The sequence below is a fragment of the Phocoena sinus genome, chromosome 3 (assembly GCF_008692025.1).
Source record: "Phocoena sinus isolate mPhoSin1 chromosome 3, mPhoSin1.pri, whole genome shotgun sequence".
Taxonomy (NCBI): domain Eukaryota; kingdom Metazoa; phylum Chordata; class Mammalia; order Artiodactyla; family Phocoenidae; genus Phocoena; species Phocoena sinus.
The window spans coordinates 11,331,941-11,348,976 of record NC_045765.1 but is presented as its reverse complement, the minus strand read 5'-3'; the positions used below and the strand labels follow the sequence as shown (position 1 = coordinate 11,348,976).

The 17,036-nt window shown below is 48.5% G+C and overlaps 1 protein-coding gene across 2 annotated transcripts in view; it reads left to right on the top strand.

Moving 5' to 3' along the window:
* The first annotated feature begins 2,473 nt into the window (after positions 1-2,473).
* Positions 2,474-17,036, top strand: part of UPF1 (UPF1 RNA helicase and ATPase) — a 36,506-nt gene continuing 21,943 nt past the window's right edge. The window contains exons 1-2 of one of the 2 annotated variants that reach the window (XM_032626462.1): positions 2,474-2,960; positions 16,646-16,788. In XM_032626462.1, coding sequence (XP_032482353.1) covers positions 2,739-2,960; positions 16,646-16,788 — 365 coding nt within the window. In that variant the 5' untranslated portion in view covers positions 2,474-2,738. The remainder of the gene's footprint in view (positions 2,961-16,645; positions 16,789-17,036) is intronic. The other variant, XM_032626461.1, reaches the window with a different exon arrangement.

The following is a 17,036-nucleotide window of genomic DNA, read 5'->3' as shown; positions in this document are numbered from 1 at the left end:
GAGTAAACCATAGTTACTGTTGAATTGTTTATTTCTCCTTTCAATTTATCACATTTTGCTTCATGTATTTTGGGTCTCTACTGTTAGGTAGAGACCCAAAATACATTATTTCCTCCTGATAGACTGAAACTTTTAACATTATATAATGTTCTTTGTCTCAAGTAACAATTTTTGTCTTAACATCTGAGATTAGTATAGCCAGTCCAGCTCTCTTTTGGTTACTGTTTGCATGGAGTGTCTTTTTCTCTCCATTTACTTTCAATTTTGTCTTTGAATCTAAAGTGAGTCTTTTGTAGACAGCATAGTTGAACCTTGATTAAAAAAAATCAGTTCTGGGCTTCCCTGGTGGCTCAGTGGTTGAGAGTCCGCCTTCCGATGCAGGGGACACAGGTTCGTGCCCCGGTCCGGGAAGATCCCACATGCCGCGGAGCAGCTGGGCCCGTGAGCCATGGTCGCCGAGCCTGCGCATCCGGAGCCTGTGCTCCACAACGGGAGAGGCCACAACAGTGAGAGGCCCACGTACCGCAAAAAAAAAAAAAAAAAAAAAAAATCAGTTCTGACAATCTCTGTCTTTTAAGAGGAGAATTTAATCCATTTACAGTTAGTGTAATTACACATAAAGACTTATTTCTGCCATTTGCTATTTGCTTTCTATACGTCATGTCTTTTTTTTCAATTCCTCCATTACCGACTTCTTTTGTGTTAAATAGATATGTTTTAGTGTATTATCAAATACACTAAAACGTTTTGCAAATGTGAGTGTATGTAGGACATAAGAGGAGATGCTTAGAAATGGAATTGCTAGGTCAAATGCAGGGCAGGGCATGCATTTAAAACTCTGATAAGGGGGACTTCCCTGCTGGCACAGTGGTTAAGAATCCATCTGCCAATGCAGGGGACATGGGTTCGAGCCCTGCTCTGGGAAGATCTCACATGCCACGGAGCAACTAAGCCCATGTGCCACAGCTGCTGAGCCTGAGCTCTAGACCCTGAGAGCCACAACTACTGAGCCAGAGTGCCACAACTACTGAAGCCCATGCACCTAGAGCCTTGCTCTGCAACAAGAGAAGCCACTGCAATGAGAAGCCCGCGCACCGCAACCAAGAGTAGCCCCCACTCGCCACAACAAGAGAAAGCCCGTGCACAGCAACGAAGACCCAACGCAGCCAAAAATAAATAAATAAATAAAACTCTGATAAGTTTTACCACATTGGTCTTAAATGCTTCTACCAATTCAATTGGATATTTTCCATAGAGGGCTTTGCATTTCATTGAAAGAATCTGTTGGCTTGTTGGGATTCTCCCTTAAGCTCTCACCCTGGAGAGGGGGACCTAATTATTCATTTTTTATATTCCCACATTTTAGTGCACAGGAAGCCAAAAAAGATGTGAAGAAGGAAAAAGGAAACTCTTATCATGTTGTGACAGGAATATTGGAAAATGAGGAACAGTGCAGCATCAGGAAATTTTAGTGTAGCCATGCAAACCAGGAGCCCTGTGAGCTGACTTCAAGTATTTAGTCCCAGAATCTTGGGAAGTGGCAGGTTCTCGAAGACACTTTACAAAAAAGGAAACTGAGGCTAGGAGTTAGGAAATTAATGCTCATAAACTAGTAACTGAACTTCTACTGAGCACCTCCTGTGTGTTGGCATTATTCTCCCCATGGGGAAGTCCATGATCACATGGTCAGCTCCTGTCCACATGGAACTTTCCTTTATAAATACTTCTTAAGGGAGTAAATAGTAGCTCATTTATTCCTCATTCCATCTTAATGGCTATTATTTCCCTTTCCCAGATGAGAAAACCCTAGGCTCAGAGAGGTGAAATCACTTGTACAAAGCCACACAGCCAGTAGGTGGTCAGGTCTGGATTTCAACTCAGAGCAAGTACTCCCAGTCGCTTTGTTATATACTGCCTCTAAATAATATTATTGTCCAGAGCAGCAGCAATCACCATTTCCGCGTGCTAGGCTCTGTGGTAAGGACTGTCCCCATTCATTTATTCAACCAATGCACACTGAGCAGCTACTTTGGGCCAGGCGCCCCCTTTTAAAAGATGGGTTAACAGGCCCAGGGAGCTTCTTCGAGAGATGGGGACGCACCGCACCGTCCTGGCCAAGCCTCCCCAGCTGGGTGTTCCACCTATGTAAGGCATTCAGTTGGCGCTCAGTTAACCCAAGACACCGTCACCGCCTCTAACGACACAGACGACCAAGTCCGCAACCAACCTCTGCCCCAGCGCCACAGAGCAGCGGTTGGGGCGGGACCACGTACTGGAGCGTCTGCTGAGACGGCAGTTGGAAGCCCCGCCCCCCACGCGTGCACGTTGCGCGTCCCGTCGGCCCGCTAGGCTCCGGGAGTCCGGGCGCGGTTGGAGGCGTCCTCAAGGGGTGCGCGCGCCTGCGCCGGCGTCGGGCTCGCGCACGCGCACCTGCGCCGGCGTCGGGCTCGCGCACGCGCACGGCGGCGACGGCAGCGGTGGCGGCGGTTCCTGCCGAGGGCTGCGAGGGCGGGCGGCTCCGAAGGAAGCGGCGAAGCTGAGAGGCTCGGCGGCAGCGGCGGCGGTTTGGCGGGCGTGACTCTCGACCCTGCTCGCTCTGCGGCGGGCGTTTTGATCCGTTTCACGGGCGCGGGTGCAGCGGCGGCGGCGGCAGCCCGAGGCCTGCGGCCTAGGCCTCAGCGCGGCGGCGGGCTCGAGTGAGGTGTGGAGCCGGCCTGAGAGCTCTACGCGGCGGCACCATGAGCGTGGAGGCGTACGGGCCCAGCTCGCAGACGCTCACCTTCCTGGACACTGAGGAGGCCGAGCTGCTCGGCGCCGACACCCAGGGCTCCGAGTTCGAGTTTACCGACTTCACTCTCCCCAGCCAGACGCAGACGCCCCCCGGCGGCCCCGGAGGTGGCGGCGCTGGGGCCCCGGTCTGCGCGGGCCCGGGAGCGGCGGCCGGACAGCTCGACGCACAGGTGAGCGGCACATGGCGACGCCGGAAGCCAGGGCCGGGCCTCGGCGGTCGGGGACCTGCCCCGGTTTCCCCTCCAGCCGGTCCCGGGCTGATCTGCTCGGGTCCCACAGCCCGGCCGGGTCCGGAGTAACCTGGCCGGGCATCTCCCGCTCAGGACGTGCCCGGAGTAACCTGCCCCAGTTTCCGCTCTCCAGCCGGACCCGGGTAGATCTCCTTCAAGTTCCGCTCTGGTTGCGTCCGAGTGATCTCAGGACCTAGCTCAGGCTGGGTCTTAGGTGATCTGTCCCAAGTCCTCTTCCGGGCCTGTCCGAGGTGAGCGGCCCTAGGTCCGTCTCTGGCCAGGTTGGGGGCGACTTGTCCCCGAGTTCTCCTCCAGCTGGGTCAGTGCCCTGCTCAAACCAGCTCCGGAGTGATCTGCTCCGGTTCCCCCCTCTGGCTGATGTGACCGCCCTGCCTCACTCCCTTACCTGTGGTCGCAGCCATCGGGGCGCCCCCGCCCCCATTCATGCCCACTGTGCGGCGGGTTCACATTTCACCGGGCCCTGGGATGCTGGCGAGAGGAGGGTCGAGGCTTCCCCAGCAGACACGGAATTTTTGCATCCAATCGAGAACCCCACACTCTCTGGCTTTTAAGATTATTCATGAAGCAGTTTGCGTTTTGTTTTTCCTTCTTGCATTGCCTGTTGCTGAAATCGACCTGTTACGTAACTCCACAGCCCTGCCTTGGAAAAGTTGGTTTTGAGTTTGTTCCTCCAATGGGGCAGTGGTAGTGGGTTTCATATAAATGGTTCTGCCACGTCAGAAAGTTTTGTTCTTAATAATGTGAACATTTAGCGAAGGCTGCTCAGTTATTTTAAATTTGGGTTTGTGTTACGAGAGTGTGTTGGGCATACACTTCCTGGACCTGGGTCCTTGCCCCGGGGTGCGAGAAGGGACTGGCAGTGGTCTTGGGCTGGGCTCCCCAGGAATGTAGCCATCTTCCTGTGGATCTCAGATTCCATTCCTGTGCCTGGCACCTCCCTCAGGTTTATTTTCCTGAATTCTCAGCCAGGGAGGAGCTATAGGGTTCACCTTGTCATAGGTGTCCCTTAGCAAGAGGATCCACTGCCAGGGTGCGGGGAGCTAACCCATCCTCAGCCAGAGTGAGCTCAAACCTTGTCCTGGAGGAGGGGGCTTACATTCTAGTTGGATGAGTCATTCCCGTGGGTAGACCACCCACCTGGACTTCCTTTTAGCCCCTAATAGAAGCAGAAAACATTTGACTCATGCTAACCCCAGATTCCTTAAAAATAGAAGCTTGATGGGTGGGGCATCAGGGAGAACAGGTGTGCACCATATGTATGTTTTTTCGGTTTTGTTTACATATGGTGGGGGAAGGTAGGAGAGAGGGGAGAGTTTGCATGGAGAAATGAATGAGCCACTGGAGGCTCATGATAATGCCTGTAGTTTCATACTCTGTAGACCTGTTTCCACAGCTGTAAAATGGGGATAACAGCTATATTTTTGTTACTTTTAAACATACGTGAAATCTGGATTCATGTATAGATGGATAGACCAGATAGTGCTGTCTGTAATTTGTGTCCAGCATGTCCGGAAGGCTGAGGATAAAGATCTCTTGGTTGAGCAGTGTGCCATGACCCGTGGCAGCTCAGGGTTGTGAGAGGTAATCGTTTTATTGGAAATCCTGTTTAAACTGTAGCCTATAAAACAGCAAGCCTGGAGCAGCTCTGAGTTCTAGTTGGGTTCTTTTTTTTTTTTTTTTAATTAATAAATAAATATATTTATACTTATTTATTTTTGGCTGCATTGGGTCTTCGTTGCTGTGTGCTGGCTTTCTCTAGTTGTGGTGAGCGGGGGCTACTCATTGCGTTGGCTTCTCTTGTATCGGAGCACAGGCTCTAGGCACGTGGGCTCAGTAGTTGTGGCTCACGGGCTCTAGAGCGCAGGCTCAGTAGTTGTGGCGCATGGGCTTAGTTGCTCCGCGGCATGTGGGATCTTCCCGGACCAGGGCTCAAACCCATGTCCCCTGCATTGGCAGGTGGATTCTTAACCACTGCGCCACCAGGGAAGTCCCTGGGCTTCTATTCGGAGTGCCTTTTGATTTTATCTTATTGGATGAGTGGCTGTGGATTGTCAAGTGCTGGGCAACCACTTTTGTTTCACAGCTTTACCGAGGTAGAATTCACATACCATACACTTCACCCATTCAGAGTGTGCAATTGAGTGACTTCAGTACATTCAGAGTTGTGCAGCCACCACCACAGTCCATTTTAGGACATTTTCATCACCATAAAAAGAAGCCTTGCACCCCTTAGCCTGTCAGTCCTCCCTTCTCTTACCCCAGGCAGCCACTAATCTTTCTATCTCTGGATTTGCGTACTCTGGACATTTCATATAAATAGACATATAGTATGTGTTCTTTTGTTCTTTTACTGAGCATGTTTTCAAGGTTCGTCTATGTTGTGGCATGTTATCTGCTCCATTCCTTATTATGACTGAATGATATTCCACAGCACAGACAGACCACATTTTGTTTATCCACTTACCTGTCGGTGGACATTTGAGTTGTTTTTGTTTTTAGCTGTTATGGAAAATGCTGCTGTGAACGTCTGTGTAGAGGTTTCTGTGTGGACGTAAGCCTTCAGTGAAATTGGTGGGTGGTATGGTAACAACTGCCTGTTGCTTTTTCGGGTGCCGCCAGACTGTTTTCCGGTGTGTAGCCACTTTTGATATCAGTCTTGACTGCCAGTTTTGCACAGTTGGTTTTATCTGAAAGTTTGTTGAGGTAACACATGTGTGTCTTGGCCAGGGTGGGAGAATGGCAGGCAGAGGTGACTCCTGCTGAGCTCTGAGTTGGTTCCAATAACACTTGTTTTCTTGTTTATGATTTGAAACTGATATTTATCAAAGCCCTGACAGGTGTCCTTAAGATAAAGGGACAGTTTTCTTTTGGGTATTTGACCCTTTCCTGGCCCCTTCCCCTGCCCCTCAAAGGGCAGGGAAAGGTAATTTTGGAAGTCCTTTGCATAATAGCTGGTGTTACAGACCTTCTGCTCTGCCTAGTTGGAATATTTCCCCTTGACTGTTGCTACTATCGTGTTTCCTCCAAACATTGGAATTATGGTGAAAATCTTAAGAGTTGGGAACACTGCCAAACAAAAAAAAGGAAATGAACCATTGATACAGCCAGCAACATGGATGCATCTTAAAATAATTACAGTGAGTGAAAGATGCACTTAAAAAAGAGTATATACTCTTTGATTCTGTTCATATAAAACTCTAGAAAGTGCTAGGTAACCTACAGTGACAGAAGGCAGATCAGTGGTTGTGGGGAGGGGAGGAAAGGAGAGAGGGATGGCAAAGGCACGAGGAGACTGAGGGTGATGGATGTGTTTGTTACCTTTATTGATGGATTCACCGGTGTTTATGTACATTGATGTGTGTCAATTTATAAAATTATAAAGAGCTGCTACCTACTTTTCAAAACCTGCTGCCTTCAGAAGTCAGGGAAGGCTGTTCCAGCATATCCTTGATATTCCAGGTAAACAGATCATCTTCTGCTTCCTGGCCCTCAGCTTATGATGAGGAGTGAGTTTCATATAGTTCCGGGGTTCCTAAAAGTGGTGAGTTTAAAATTTGAGTCGGCCTTTTTTTGTTCCGTGAACACTCAGTACAGCTGTGACATAAGTACGCCTTGAGAAAATTGGAGATGAGATGCTGCTAACCTCGCAGGAGCTCTGGCATGTGTTCTACCTGTACTTTCCTCTTATTGGATTTCTGGCGTTTGGTTCCAAACCCCCGAAAGGGAGGGCTTACGTGTCAGTTACTGCTTAATAAGCGAAATAACTCCTAACTCTATTTACCCAATTAGTTTTGTTACCCAGATTCAGCATGATTGGGGGGAAAAGGTAACACCAATACAATACCAATATTAACAGCAGAACAAAGTTCTCTATCAATCTAGCTCCCACAACCAAAAAAGAGAGGCATCTTTCTAATAGCTTTACTGGGCTTCCCTGGTGGTGCAGTGGTTTAGAATCCACCTGCCAATGCAGGGGACACGGGTTCGAGCCCTGGTCCGGGATGATCCCACATAACGCAGAGCAACTAAGCCCGTGTGCCACAACTACTGAGCCTGTGCTCTAGAGCCCGCGAGCCGCAACTACTGAGCCCGCGTGCCTAGAGCCCGTGCTCCGCAACAAGAGAAGCCACTACAATGAGAAGCCTGTGCACCGCAATGAAGAGTAGCCCCCAGTCGCCGCAGGTAGAGAAAGCCCGTGCAGAGCAATGAAGACCCAGCGCAGCCAAAAAAAAAAGTAATAATAAAATAAATAAATGATAGCTTTACTGAGGTATGGTCATATACCAGAGTCCTCTTGTTTGTTTTTTATAATTTTTACAATTTCACACACCTTGATCTGGGTCATAGATATAAGCAGGTAAGACATTTTTTTTTTTTTTTTTTTTTTTTTGGGTTCAAGCAGCTTGCAGGATCTTAGTTCCCCGACCAGGGACTGAACCCTGGCCCCTGGCATTGGAAGCATTGAGTCCTAACCACTAGACCGCCAGGCAGTTCCCGAGGCCTCTTGTTTTTAAGTGTTCAATTCAGTGTTTTGTGTTTTTTTTGTTCATTTTTTTTAAAGTAAATTTACTGGGCTGTGTAGCCATCCCAACAGTCACTCACTGTCCTGAGTTCTCTTTCATGCCACCTTTCCTTTACTCTTCTATTTTTGCTCCTTCTAATCTTGGTAGTTTCTTGTTAAAGCTCTAAGGTAGGGAGATCGGGTGACCCCGCGCTTCCCATTCCAGGTCACACGCTGGGGAGATATGGTGCATCGTGTGCTAGGTAGGTTCTGTGCTGGGGTTCAGAGGTAGGAGCTGAGGCCTGGCCACACTGCTCATGTGGTGAGCCTGGGAGCCCTCATGTGTCTGTTCACGTTTTGTTTTGTTCCCTCTGCACAGACTCTCAGGCTGACCTCCTCAGCCTGGTTCTCAATGCCCGTCCTCTCAGTACTTCTGTTTCACTGTCTTGCTGTGCTTGGGGAGGGCTGACTCCCACTGGGAGTCAAAGTGAGTCCTTTGCCAACTGCAGCTGCTTTGTTAGAAATGGCAGGTGCTGCCCAGTCTGCAGTTGGGGACAGTGGGGGCCCAGAGGAGGGAAAGGGAAAAAAGCCTTTGTGAGTGGTGGTCCTTGAGTTGTTCAGGAAGTGCACCCTGAACCACTTGGGCACAGGGCTTGGCATGGAGGGAAAAGGGCTGTTGTCCACGACGAGGGGCTCGGGCTGGATCCTGGAGCCTTGTGTTGCTGCTGAGGGGTGCCGTGACCTCCCTTGAGAGGAAGGGCCCTTAGGTGGCAGGGAGACCTGGCAGAGTTTGGCTGAGGCTAGAAGGGGAGCTCAGGCAGAGAGCGCTGGGGTCAGATGTGTGCCCTCAGGTGCGCACATGTGTGAACCACCACAGTACCAGGTGGCCACAGTGGCCACTCCTCCTCAGGCACATGCTCGTCACTGCGCCGAGCACCCCGTTGTCCCCGAGTCCTCATAACTCCTCCAGAGCAGGCGTGAGTTCTTGTCTGATGGTTTTCATCAGGGCCCGGGATCCCCCTGGGCTGAGGCAGGGCTCCCCTTGGATGGGAGGTGTGAGTAGGGGGTCAGCAGACCTTTGGAGGTGCTGCCCTGAGAGCTGGGTGAGAGGCCTCGCAGGAGGGAGAGGCCCCACCAGAGCGCTGTGCGCAGGGGCTGGAGGGGCAGATTGTGGGCAGTGGCTCTCAACTGAGGGGCAGTTGTGGTGGTTAGCGTGGTAGGGGTGGTCTTTTGGTGGTATAGGACAGTCCAGCTCACAGAGAAGGGCCAAGATGACCATTGTGTTCAGTGGAACCCAGAGCAGAATGTGGCCTGGGAGGTGCAGAGCGGGCAGTGAGTCGGGCCGGGTCTTTAGTGCTCCCTTTTCCAAGTCTTATGGGGCCCCAGTCTTGAGGGGCTTTGAACTCTTCTTGCCGGAAGAGCTTTCCTTGAGGGCAAAATCCTACTTCCTCTGATAAACAACAGGAATGCCGAGTCCTGGGATCCCATGGCTGGCATAGGGTCCTTGTGCCTTTTTATGTGTGTTGGTCCACTAGCAGCTTGCAAGTTGGACAACTGAGCCGGGTTTCTCAGGATCCCTGCGGATTGTTGCCAGGACGGCTTCTAGACAGTACAGTTGATTTAGGCTGCCTGCTGAGCTGTGAGTAGCCCTTTGTCATGACTGAGGATAGCACCTTCCTATCTACTGTAGCTCCTCGCATAGCTCAGCAGCCAGGGCTGACAGTGAACCTGGAGGGGTTGCTTGCCTCATCCCGAGGCAGAAGCCATTTGGTACAAGCTGTGCTCATCTTCCATCACTCCTTTCAAGTGCATGGCTCTGCAGAGCTAACACAGATTCCAGGCAGCCACCTTGTCCACCTGTATTGTGTAAAAATGTTTATTAGGAATTCTCTCGTGTATAAGTAGATAAAGCAAATCCTGCCCATCTGTCTTCTTGATTTGATGGTTGTGAAGATTTTCTTTTCTCTCTTTTTTCTTTTTCTTTGCTGAAGTGTTTTAAAGCAAATCCAACTTGTCATTTCACTCTTCTGAGGTTGAGCCATATGAGTTAGTGATACTCAACCATTTAGACTTATGCTATTTAGAATGCATTTCTAAAAACATGAAAAGGGCATCTTTCCTTCATAGCCGTACTGCTGTGGTCAGACAAACAGCACCAACAGTAGTTTTTCAGGATCATCTAATATTGAATACATGGGGCTTCCCTTTTTCCACAGTCAGATTATTTACCTGGTCCGGGTCCCCGTGAGGTCTAGTGTTAATGTGATTGATTGGCACGTCTCCAGCCCTGCTCTTCTGGGCAGCCCCTCCCTCTTCTTCTTTTCATGCTACTGAGCCAGGATCCGGTCCAGGTCATTGTCCTGTGAGGTGTCCTGCCTTCTGGACTGAACCTCTCCTCACAGCCTGGCTTCTCCCTGCAGGTGTGGGTGGATTCCATGTCAGTCTGTGAGCTCCTTTGCGAGTGGCTGACCCCAGAGCTGGGCAGGCAGGGGCAGCACAGGGTGAGCTGCAGACACCCCAGACAGGTCGAGGATATTCTTGAGCTTTGAAATGAACGGTAGGGGTGGACTTAGCATTTGGTCAAAACAAGGGTCTACTGAAAAGAGGGAGGCAGGTAGAACTCCTTTAACCCAAAGCTCAGGGACTGCTGTGTTGGGTGGGACCATGTGACGTTCCCTTCATTGTAGGTCAAAAATGGTCAAATCTCAACAATTTCTTGTGGTTAAAACTAATGGATTAAAGAAGGCTAAGAGATTACATCACAAATTATGTGTAATTGTTAACTGGGTCTTGGATTTAAAAAACTGTAAAGGACATTATTAGAACATTGGGAAAATGTGTCTATGTGTATTAGATATCAGTATTACATCAGCATTATTCCCGAGTGTGATGTTTATATTGTGGTTGTGTGGAGAAAGCCCTTGTCCTGGGACCTATGATTCTGAAATGGATCAGGAAAAAAAAACTATGTGTGTGTGTGAACACATGTGTGCATATGTGTGCAGAGCAAGAGAGGGAGAGAGCAAATGTGGCAAAATGTGAGTGGCTGGTGGATCCAGATGGTGGGTGTGTGGGTCATTCATTCTCTGTAGCTTTGAAACTTTTTCAAAAGCTGAGGGAGAGCGGATCTTCTGTTAGCCTTTTGCTGAGGCAGGGCTCAGAGACCTGGTAGTTCCTCTCTGCCTCAGGTCACCTGAGGGAAAGGCGATTTCCCACTCGCTCTTTTTTATTTAAGTTGTGGCAGAAAAGAATAAATGATGTCATTTTACATCTCAACCTTTATATTTTGATTGAGAAGATATGTTCATTTAGCTAACACTGTGAGAGCCTCCTGGGGTGTGGGCTCAGTTCTAGGTGCGGGGGTCAGAGCAGGGAGCAGGACCGGCAGAGCTGGCCCCACTGGTGCCCCTCAGATAGGGTCAGGGGAGGCCTCCCTAGGAGGTGCCCTGTGGACCGGGACTGAAGGACCAGGAGCCATCTGTGTAGAAGCCAGGGGGATAGTGAGTGCAAAGGCCCTGGGACATTGGCATAGTCTGGGATTGAGGGACAGGAATGTCTATTTCATGCTGAGTGGTATGACGCTTATGAGGTTTGGGGTAAAAATTTATGGTCTAAAAGTTCTTACCAGCACAGTTAGTGGTAATGTTTGAACTGATGTGCTTTTCCTTTGTGGGAATGAAGTGACCTCTCTTCCTGCTGTTCTGAGGTGCACTGAGTTCTGCAGTGGGTAGTAAGAAACTCCCTGGGCAGAAAACCTGCAAGACCTTGATCAGCTCGGCAGCTCATAGATGGACTTCAATAATGAGTGTCCAGAGCAGGGGTGGAGGGGGAACTGTTTCCTTCGCTTTCTAGACCCAGTGACACGGTGCCTGGGGATGGGCTTGGTGCCAGGGGTGCAGGGAGGACTTTCCCCTCTTGAGCCCAGCAGGACCCAGGGGTCCTGGCTGGAGGTGATGGGTTGATAACCTCAGTCCTGTGCCAGACAAGGACACTCCCCTCCCTTCTTCCATTACGTCGCCTGGCTTGGATTGTGGGCCTTCTCTGTGCCAGGCACTCTTTAGTGCTTTAACTCATTTAATTATAGTTGCTAAGGTCAAATGTATTTTTGAAGTTAATGTTTATCTTAAAACTTTCCAGAAAGTAGAGGGAGAAACTAACAAGCCCGCTATAGAAGTCTGTGTTGTGGTCAGGTCACAGCTGGGCAGGAGTGGGGCTGGGCAGGGGTTGGACAAGTGCACGTGGTGTGTAGGTGTGCGTAAGTACTTGTGAGGAGGGACACACCCACGCCCCCCAGCCACACAGCTACAGGGCCTACTGGGGAATCTGGACTCCTCTCTCTCTAGTCTCCCTGCCTTCAGTGGGGGGTGAGGGAGAATCCATCTGACCTTGTGTTGTGTCGGTATTGTATTGTCTCTTGAGAGTTCCTAGAGCAGGTCCTAGAACGGATTTAGATTTCCTGCTCCTTATTAAGCCCGAAGGGGTATGAGTGATGCAGAGAAAGGGTCGTCACATGGTTGGTCAGGCTCTGTTAAGAGCCTCACACATTCCTGATGTGCCCTCTGCTGGTTCACTCTTCCCTCTGTGAGGGGAGATGAAGTGTGGGATCTGAGGCCTGGATGAAGCAGGAGTGGGTGGAATGAAGGCACCTGGTGTCACGCAGGTGTCCGTATTACTCCACATACTAATTTTTATGTTTGAGGAAAGTAAAGATTCACATATCACTAAGGATATTTCTTTACACATAAAAGTTTATACAACCTGATGAGACATTTTAAGAGTTCTTCTAGACTAGGAGTTAGCAAGCATTTTTTTTTCTTTTTTTTTAAAATTAACCATTTTTTATTTTATTTTTAAAAATTATTTATTTATTTATTTTGGCACGGGCTTCTCTAAGGCGTGCCATCTTAGTTGCGGTATATGGGATCTTAGTTCCCTGACCAGGGATCGAACCTGGGCCCCCTGCATTGGGATCGTGGAGTCTTAACCACTGGACCACCAGGGAAGTCCCCCAACCGTGTTTTAAATTGAAGTATAGTTAATTTACAATATTGTGTTAGTTTCAGGTATACAGCAAAATGATATATATGCTTTTTCAGATTCTTTTCCATTATAGGTTATTACAAGATACTGAATGTAGCACCCTATACTGTAGGTCCCTGTTGTTTTATCGATTTTATAGTAGCAGGGTGTATATGTCAATTTCAAACTCCTAATTAACATCCCCCCATCAGCCCTGTTGGTAACCATAAGTTTGTTTTCTATAGTTGAGTCCATTTCTGTTTTGAAAATAAGTTCATTTGTTTCATTTTTTTAGATTTCACATGCAAGTGATATCATGTGATATTTGTCTGACTTCACTTAATAAGTGACTTCACTTAATATGATAATATGATATGTCCATCCATGTTGCTGCAAATGACATTATTTCATTCTTTTTTATGGCTGAGTCATATTCCATTTTATGTATATGTACTACATCTTCTTATACATTCCTCTGTCGATGGACATTTAGGCTCCTTCCATGTCTTGGCTGTTGTAAATAGTGCTGCTGTGAACATTGGGGTGCATGTACATTTCGAATTAGAGTTTTCTTCGGATATATGCCCAGGAGTGGGATTGCTGGGTCATATGGTAGCTCTATGTTTAGTTTCTTGAGGAACCTCCATACTGTTCTCCATAGTGGCTGCACCAATTTACATTCCCACCAACAGCAAAGGAGAGTTCCTTTTTCTCCATGCCCTCTCCAGCATTTATTGTTTGTAGACTTTTAAATCATGGCCATTCTGACTCATGTGAAGTGATACCTCGTAGTTTTGGCTTGCATTTCTCTAATAATTAGCAATATTGAGCGTTTTGTCATGTACCTGTTGACCATCTGTATGTCTTCTTTGGAGAAATGTCAGCAAGCATTTCCTTAAAGTGCTAGGTAGTAAATGTTCTAGGCTTTGTGGGACAAGAAGCAAATACCTACTATTAGGTATTTAATCCAACCATTTAAAAATGTAAATACCATTCTGAGCGCACGATTGTGGCCCACACCCTCTCAGCCCTCCCCTATAGCATGATATATGTGGCTCTTTCACTGCCATGAAGTGAAATCCAGGTACCATAATCTGGCCACACACTTTCAGAAAACAAACGTGTGTGCTGAGGCAGTCACACTGAGAGGTGTCTTGGTCCCTTGTCGGCAGCCTCATCCCAGTATTGCCACTGCATGTGTCAGGAGAAGTGTTGCCAAAAGGAGAGGTAACTTTTTGAAGTAGTAACTTGCTATCAAAATTTTAAACAAAGGGGACTTCCCTGGTGGTCCAGTGGGTAAGACTCCATGCTCCCAATGCAGGGGGCCCAGGTTCGATCCCTGGTCGGGGAACTAAGAGTCTGTCTGCATGCTGCAACTGAGAAGTCCGCATGCTGTAGCTAAGAAGTCTGCTTGCCGCAGCTAAGGATCCCACATGCCCACGTGCCGCAACTAAGACCCAGTGCAGCCTAAATAAATAAATAAATGTTTAAAATATTTTCAAACAAAGCACAACAAAAAATTTAACAACCTGATTAAAAATGGGCAAAGTACTTGACTAGACCTTTCTCCAGAGAAGATACCCAAATGGCCAACAGGCATAGGAAAAGATATTTAGCATCATTATAATCCAGGTTGTGTCAATCAAAACCGCAATGAGATACCACCTCACACCCATTAGGATGGCTACTATCAACAGCCAACAGAAAAATCACACGTGTTGGCAAGGATGTAGAGAAATTAGGACCCTTGTGCACTACTGGTGGGTGGGAATATAAAATAGTGTAGCTGCTGTGGAAAACAGTATGGCAATTCCTCAAAAAGTTAAACATAGAATAATTATATGATTCAGCAACTTCACTTCTGGGTATATACCCAAAGAATTGAAAACAGGGACTTGAAGAGATACTCGTACTCCACGTTCATAGCAACATCATTCACAGCAGCCAGAAGGTGGAAGCAACCCAAGTATTCACTGACTGATGAATGGATAAACAAAATGTTGTGTGTCCATACAATGGAATATTATTCAGCCTTTAAAAAGGAGGAAATTCTGACACAGGACATAGATGAACCTTGAGCACATTATGCTAAGTGAGATAAGTCAGTCACAAAAGGGCAAATACCGTATGATTCCACTTATGTGAGGTCCCTACAGTAGTCAGATTCATAGAAACAAAGTAGAATGGAGGTTGCCAGGGGCTGAGGGAGGGGGAATGGACAGTTTCAGTTTGAGAAGATGAGAAAGTTCTGGAGGTGGATGGTGGTGGTGGTTGCACAACCATGTGAATGTACTTAACGCCACAGAACCACTTAAAATTTTTTTAAAAAGGAGGTCAGGGATTTACAAAGAGGTGCTTGTGATGTTAATAATACTGTCTTCATTACATTAAAATCCAAAAGTTAATACTGATTTTTCATTAAAAAAAAAAAAACTGGGGCTTCCCTGGTGGCGCAGTGGTTGAGAGTCTGCCTGCCGATGCAGGGGACAGGGGTTCGTGCCCCGGTCCAGGAAGATCCCACATGCCGCGGATCGGCTGGGCCTGTGAGTCATGGATGCTGAGCCTGCGCGTCCGGAGCCTGTGCTCCGCAAGGGGAGAGGCCACAACAGTGAGAGGCCTGCGTACAGCAAAAAAAAAAAAAAAAAAACTTCCCCCAAACAAAGCATACAGTCTTCTTGCATTTAACCTGATTGTTGCCTTCTGAAAAAATGTTGGGACTTCCCTGGTGGTCCAGTGGTTAAGACTTCGCCTTCCAGTGCAGAGGGTGTGGGCTTGATCCCTTGTTGGGGAGCTAAGATCCCACATGCCTGGTGGCCAAAAAAACAGAACATAAAACAGAAGCAATATTGTAACAAATTCAATAAAGACTTTAAAAATGGTCCACATCAAAAAAATCTTAAGAAAAAAAGATAGTATATTAAAGTGGTGGCAGACACAGTGAAATGGGGTACTGATCAGGCTGAGACCATTACAGAGACACGTGTTCCTGTAATGGGTTCTTGGCTTCCTTGACAACCTGAATGCACCTTTGGAGTTTCTGGGATGCGCCCCCCTCCCCCCCGCTCAGGAGACCCGTTGTCCTTAGGCCCATATAGGTGACTGGAGCAGTGGACAGGGACTGGCCTGAGCCGACCCCGCATGGCATGGGTGTGGGTTTTGGTTTCCCAGCTCTGCGTGGCAGGCCAGTCAGTGTCTGATCCCGTCTCACAGCTCAGAGAAACCTGGTGCCTGCCCTGGGGCTCCTGTCACTCCTTCCCGTCTTTCATCGCATGATGCCTCCACTGCTTGACCCAGCCTTGTGTGGGCTGTGGCCCGTGGGGACCATGATGGGGACTGTTGGCTGCTGTCTGAGGAGGCAGTTCCTACGGGGGCAGCATTAGGAGCACCTGTTTCCCTCGGACAAGCTGAGTCTGTGCACTCGTGAATGGATGTGTGAGCTCAGCAGAGGTGCCTGTGAAATTCATCGCTTAGTTATTTAAAGTTGCCTACTTGTATGTTTTTGCTGTTATGACATATAAAGGGTACATTTAGTAAGATTGTGTCCTGAAACTGGAAGATTATCCTAACATTCAATTTCTAATTCATAATTAAGAAGGGCTGCCTTCTGGAGAGGGGAACTGACAGTGGAGGAAGTATGTGGACTAACGAGAGAACTGCATTCCCACATCTGCAGGGGTCACAACCTTTTACTTCTGGTGCTTAGGCTTTAAAGGAGGAGGACCCTTGTGCAGCTGTCCGCAGGGGGGGACCATATCTGGTTTGTAAAAAGTCATCTTGCTTCTTGTGGCCCTCAGCTTCCTGCTTGTAGTCATGGCGCTATGGCTACATGGGGTTGGACCTGGGTGTGCAGGTGGCAGGGCGGATGACCTCAGCCACCTGTGCCCTGTTTTTGGCCAGGTAGGTTTGATAGGGAAGAGGAGAGTATGAAAAGTCAAATCAGAAGGTGCTGAACTGTTGCACAGTAGAGAGCAGGCCAGTGCTTCATGGGAAGGTTGCCATGACTGCTCATATGGGGAGAAGCCACGTGCCTGGGCTGAGGCCCGGAAGCTGCAGTCTTTCATGGTGACGCTGCCTTCTGCCATAGGTCGGTGGACCTGAGGGCATCCTGCAGAACGGGGCCGTGGATGACAGCGTGGCCAAGACTAGCCAGTTGTTGGCCGAGTTGAACTTCGAAGAAGATGAGGAAGATACCTATTACACGAAGGATCTCCCCATACATGCCTGCAGGTGAGCACCTTCAGTGGAGGAGAGGACTCGCCTCCCAGAGCATCCACATTCTATATGCATTTGCTAACTTTACAGAGGCCCCTCTAAGACCATGGACTGTGACACTTGGAAACACTGTCCTTGGGAATAAGGAGGTTGCTCAAGCCTTTATACACACATAAGTCCCTATTACTGGGCAGGCGAATGGGATCAGCACCCTCTGTCATCCCTGATTCTCCCAGCTGGAGGGGGAAAGGTTCCCCTTCTCT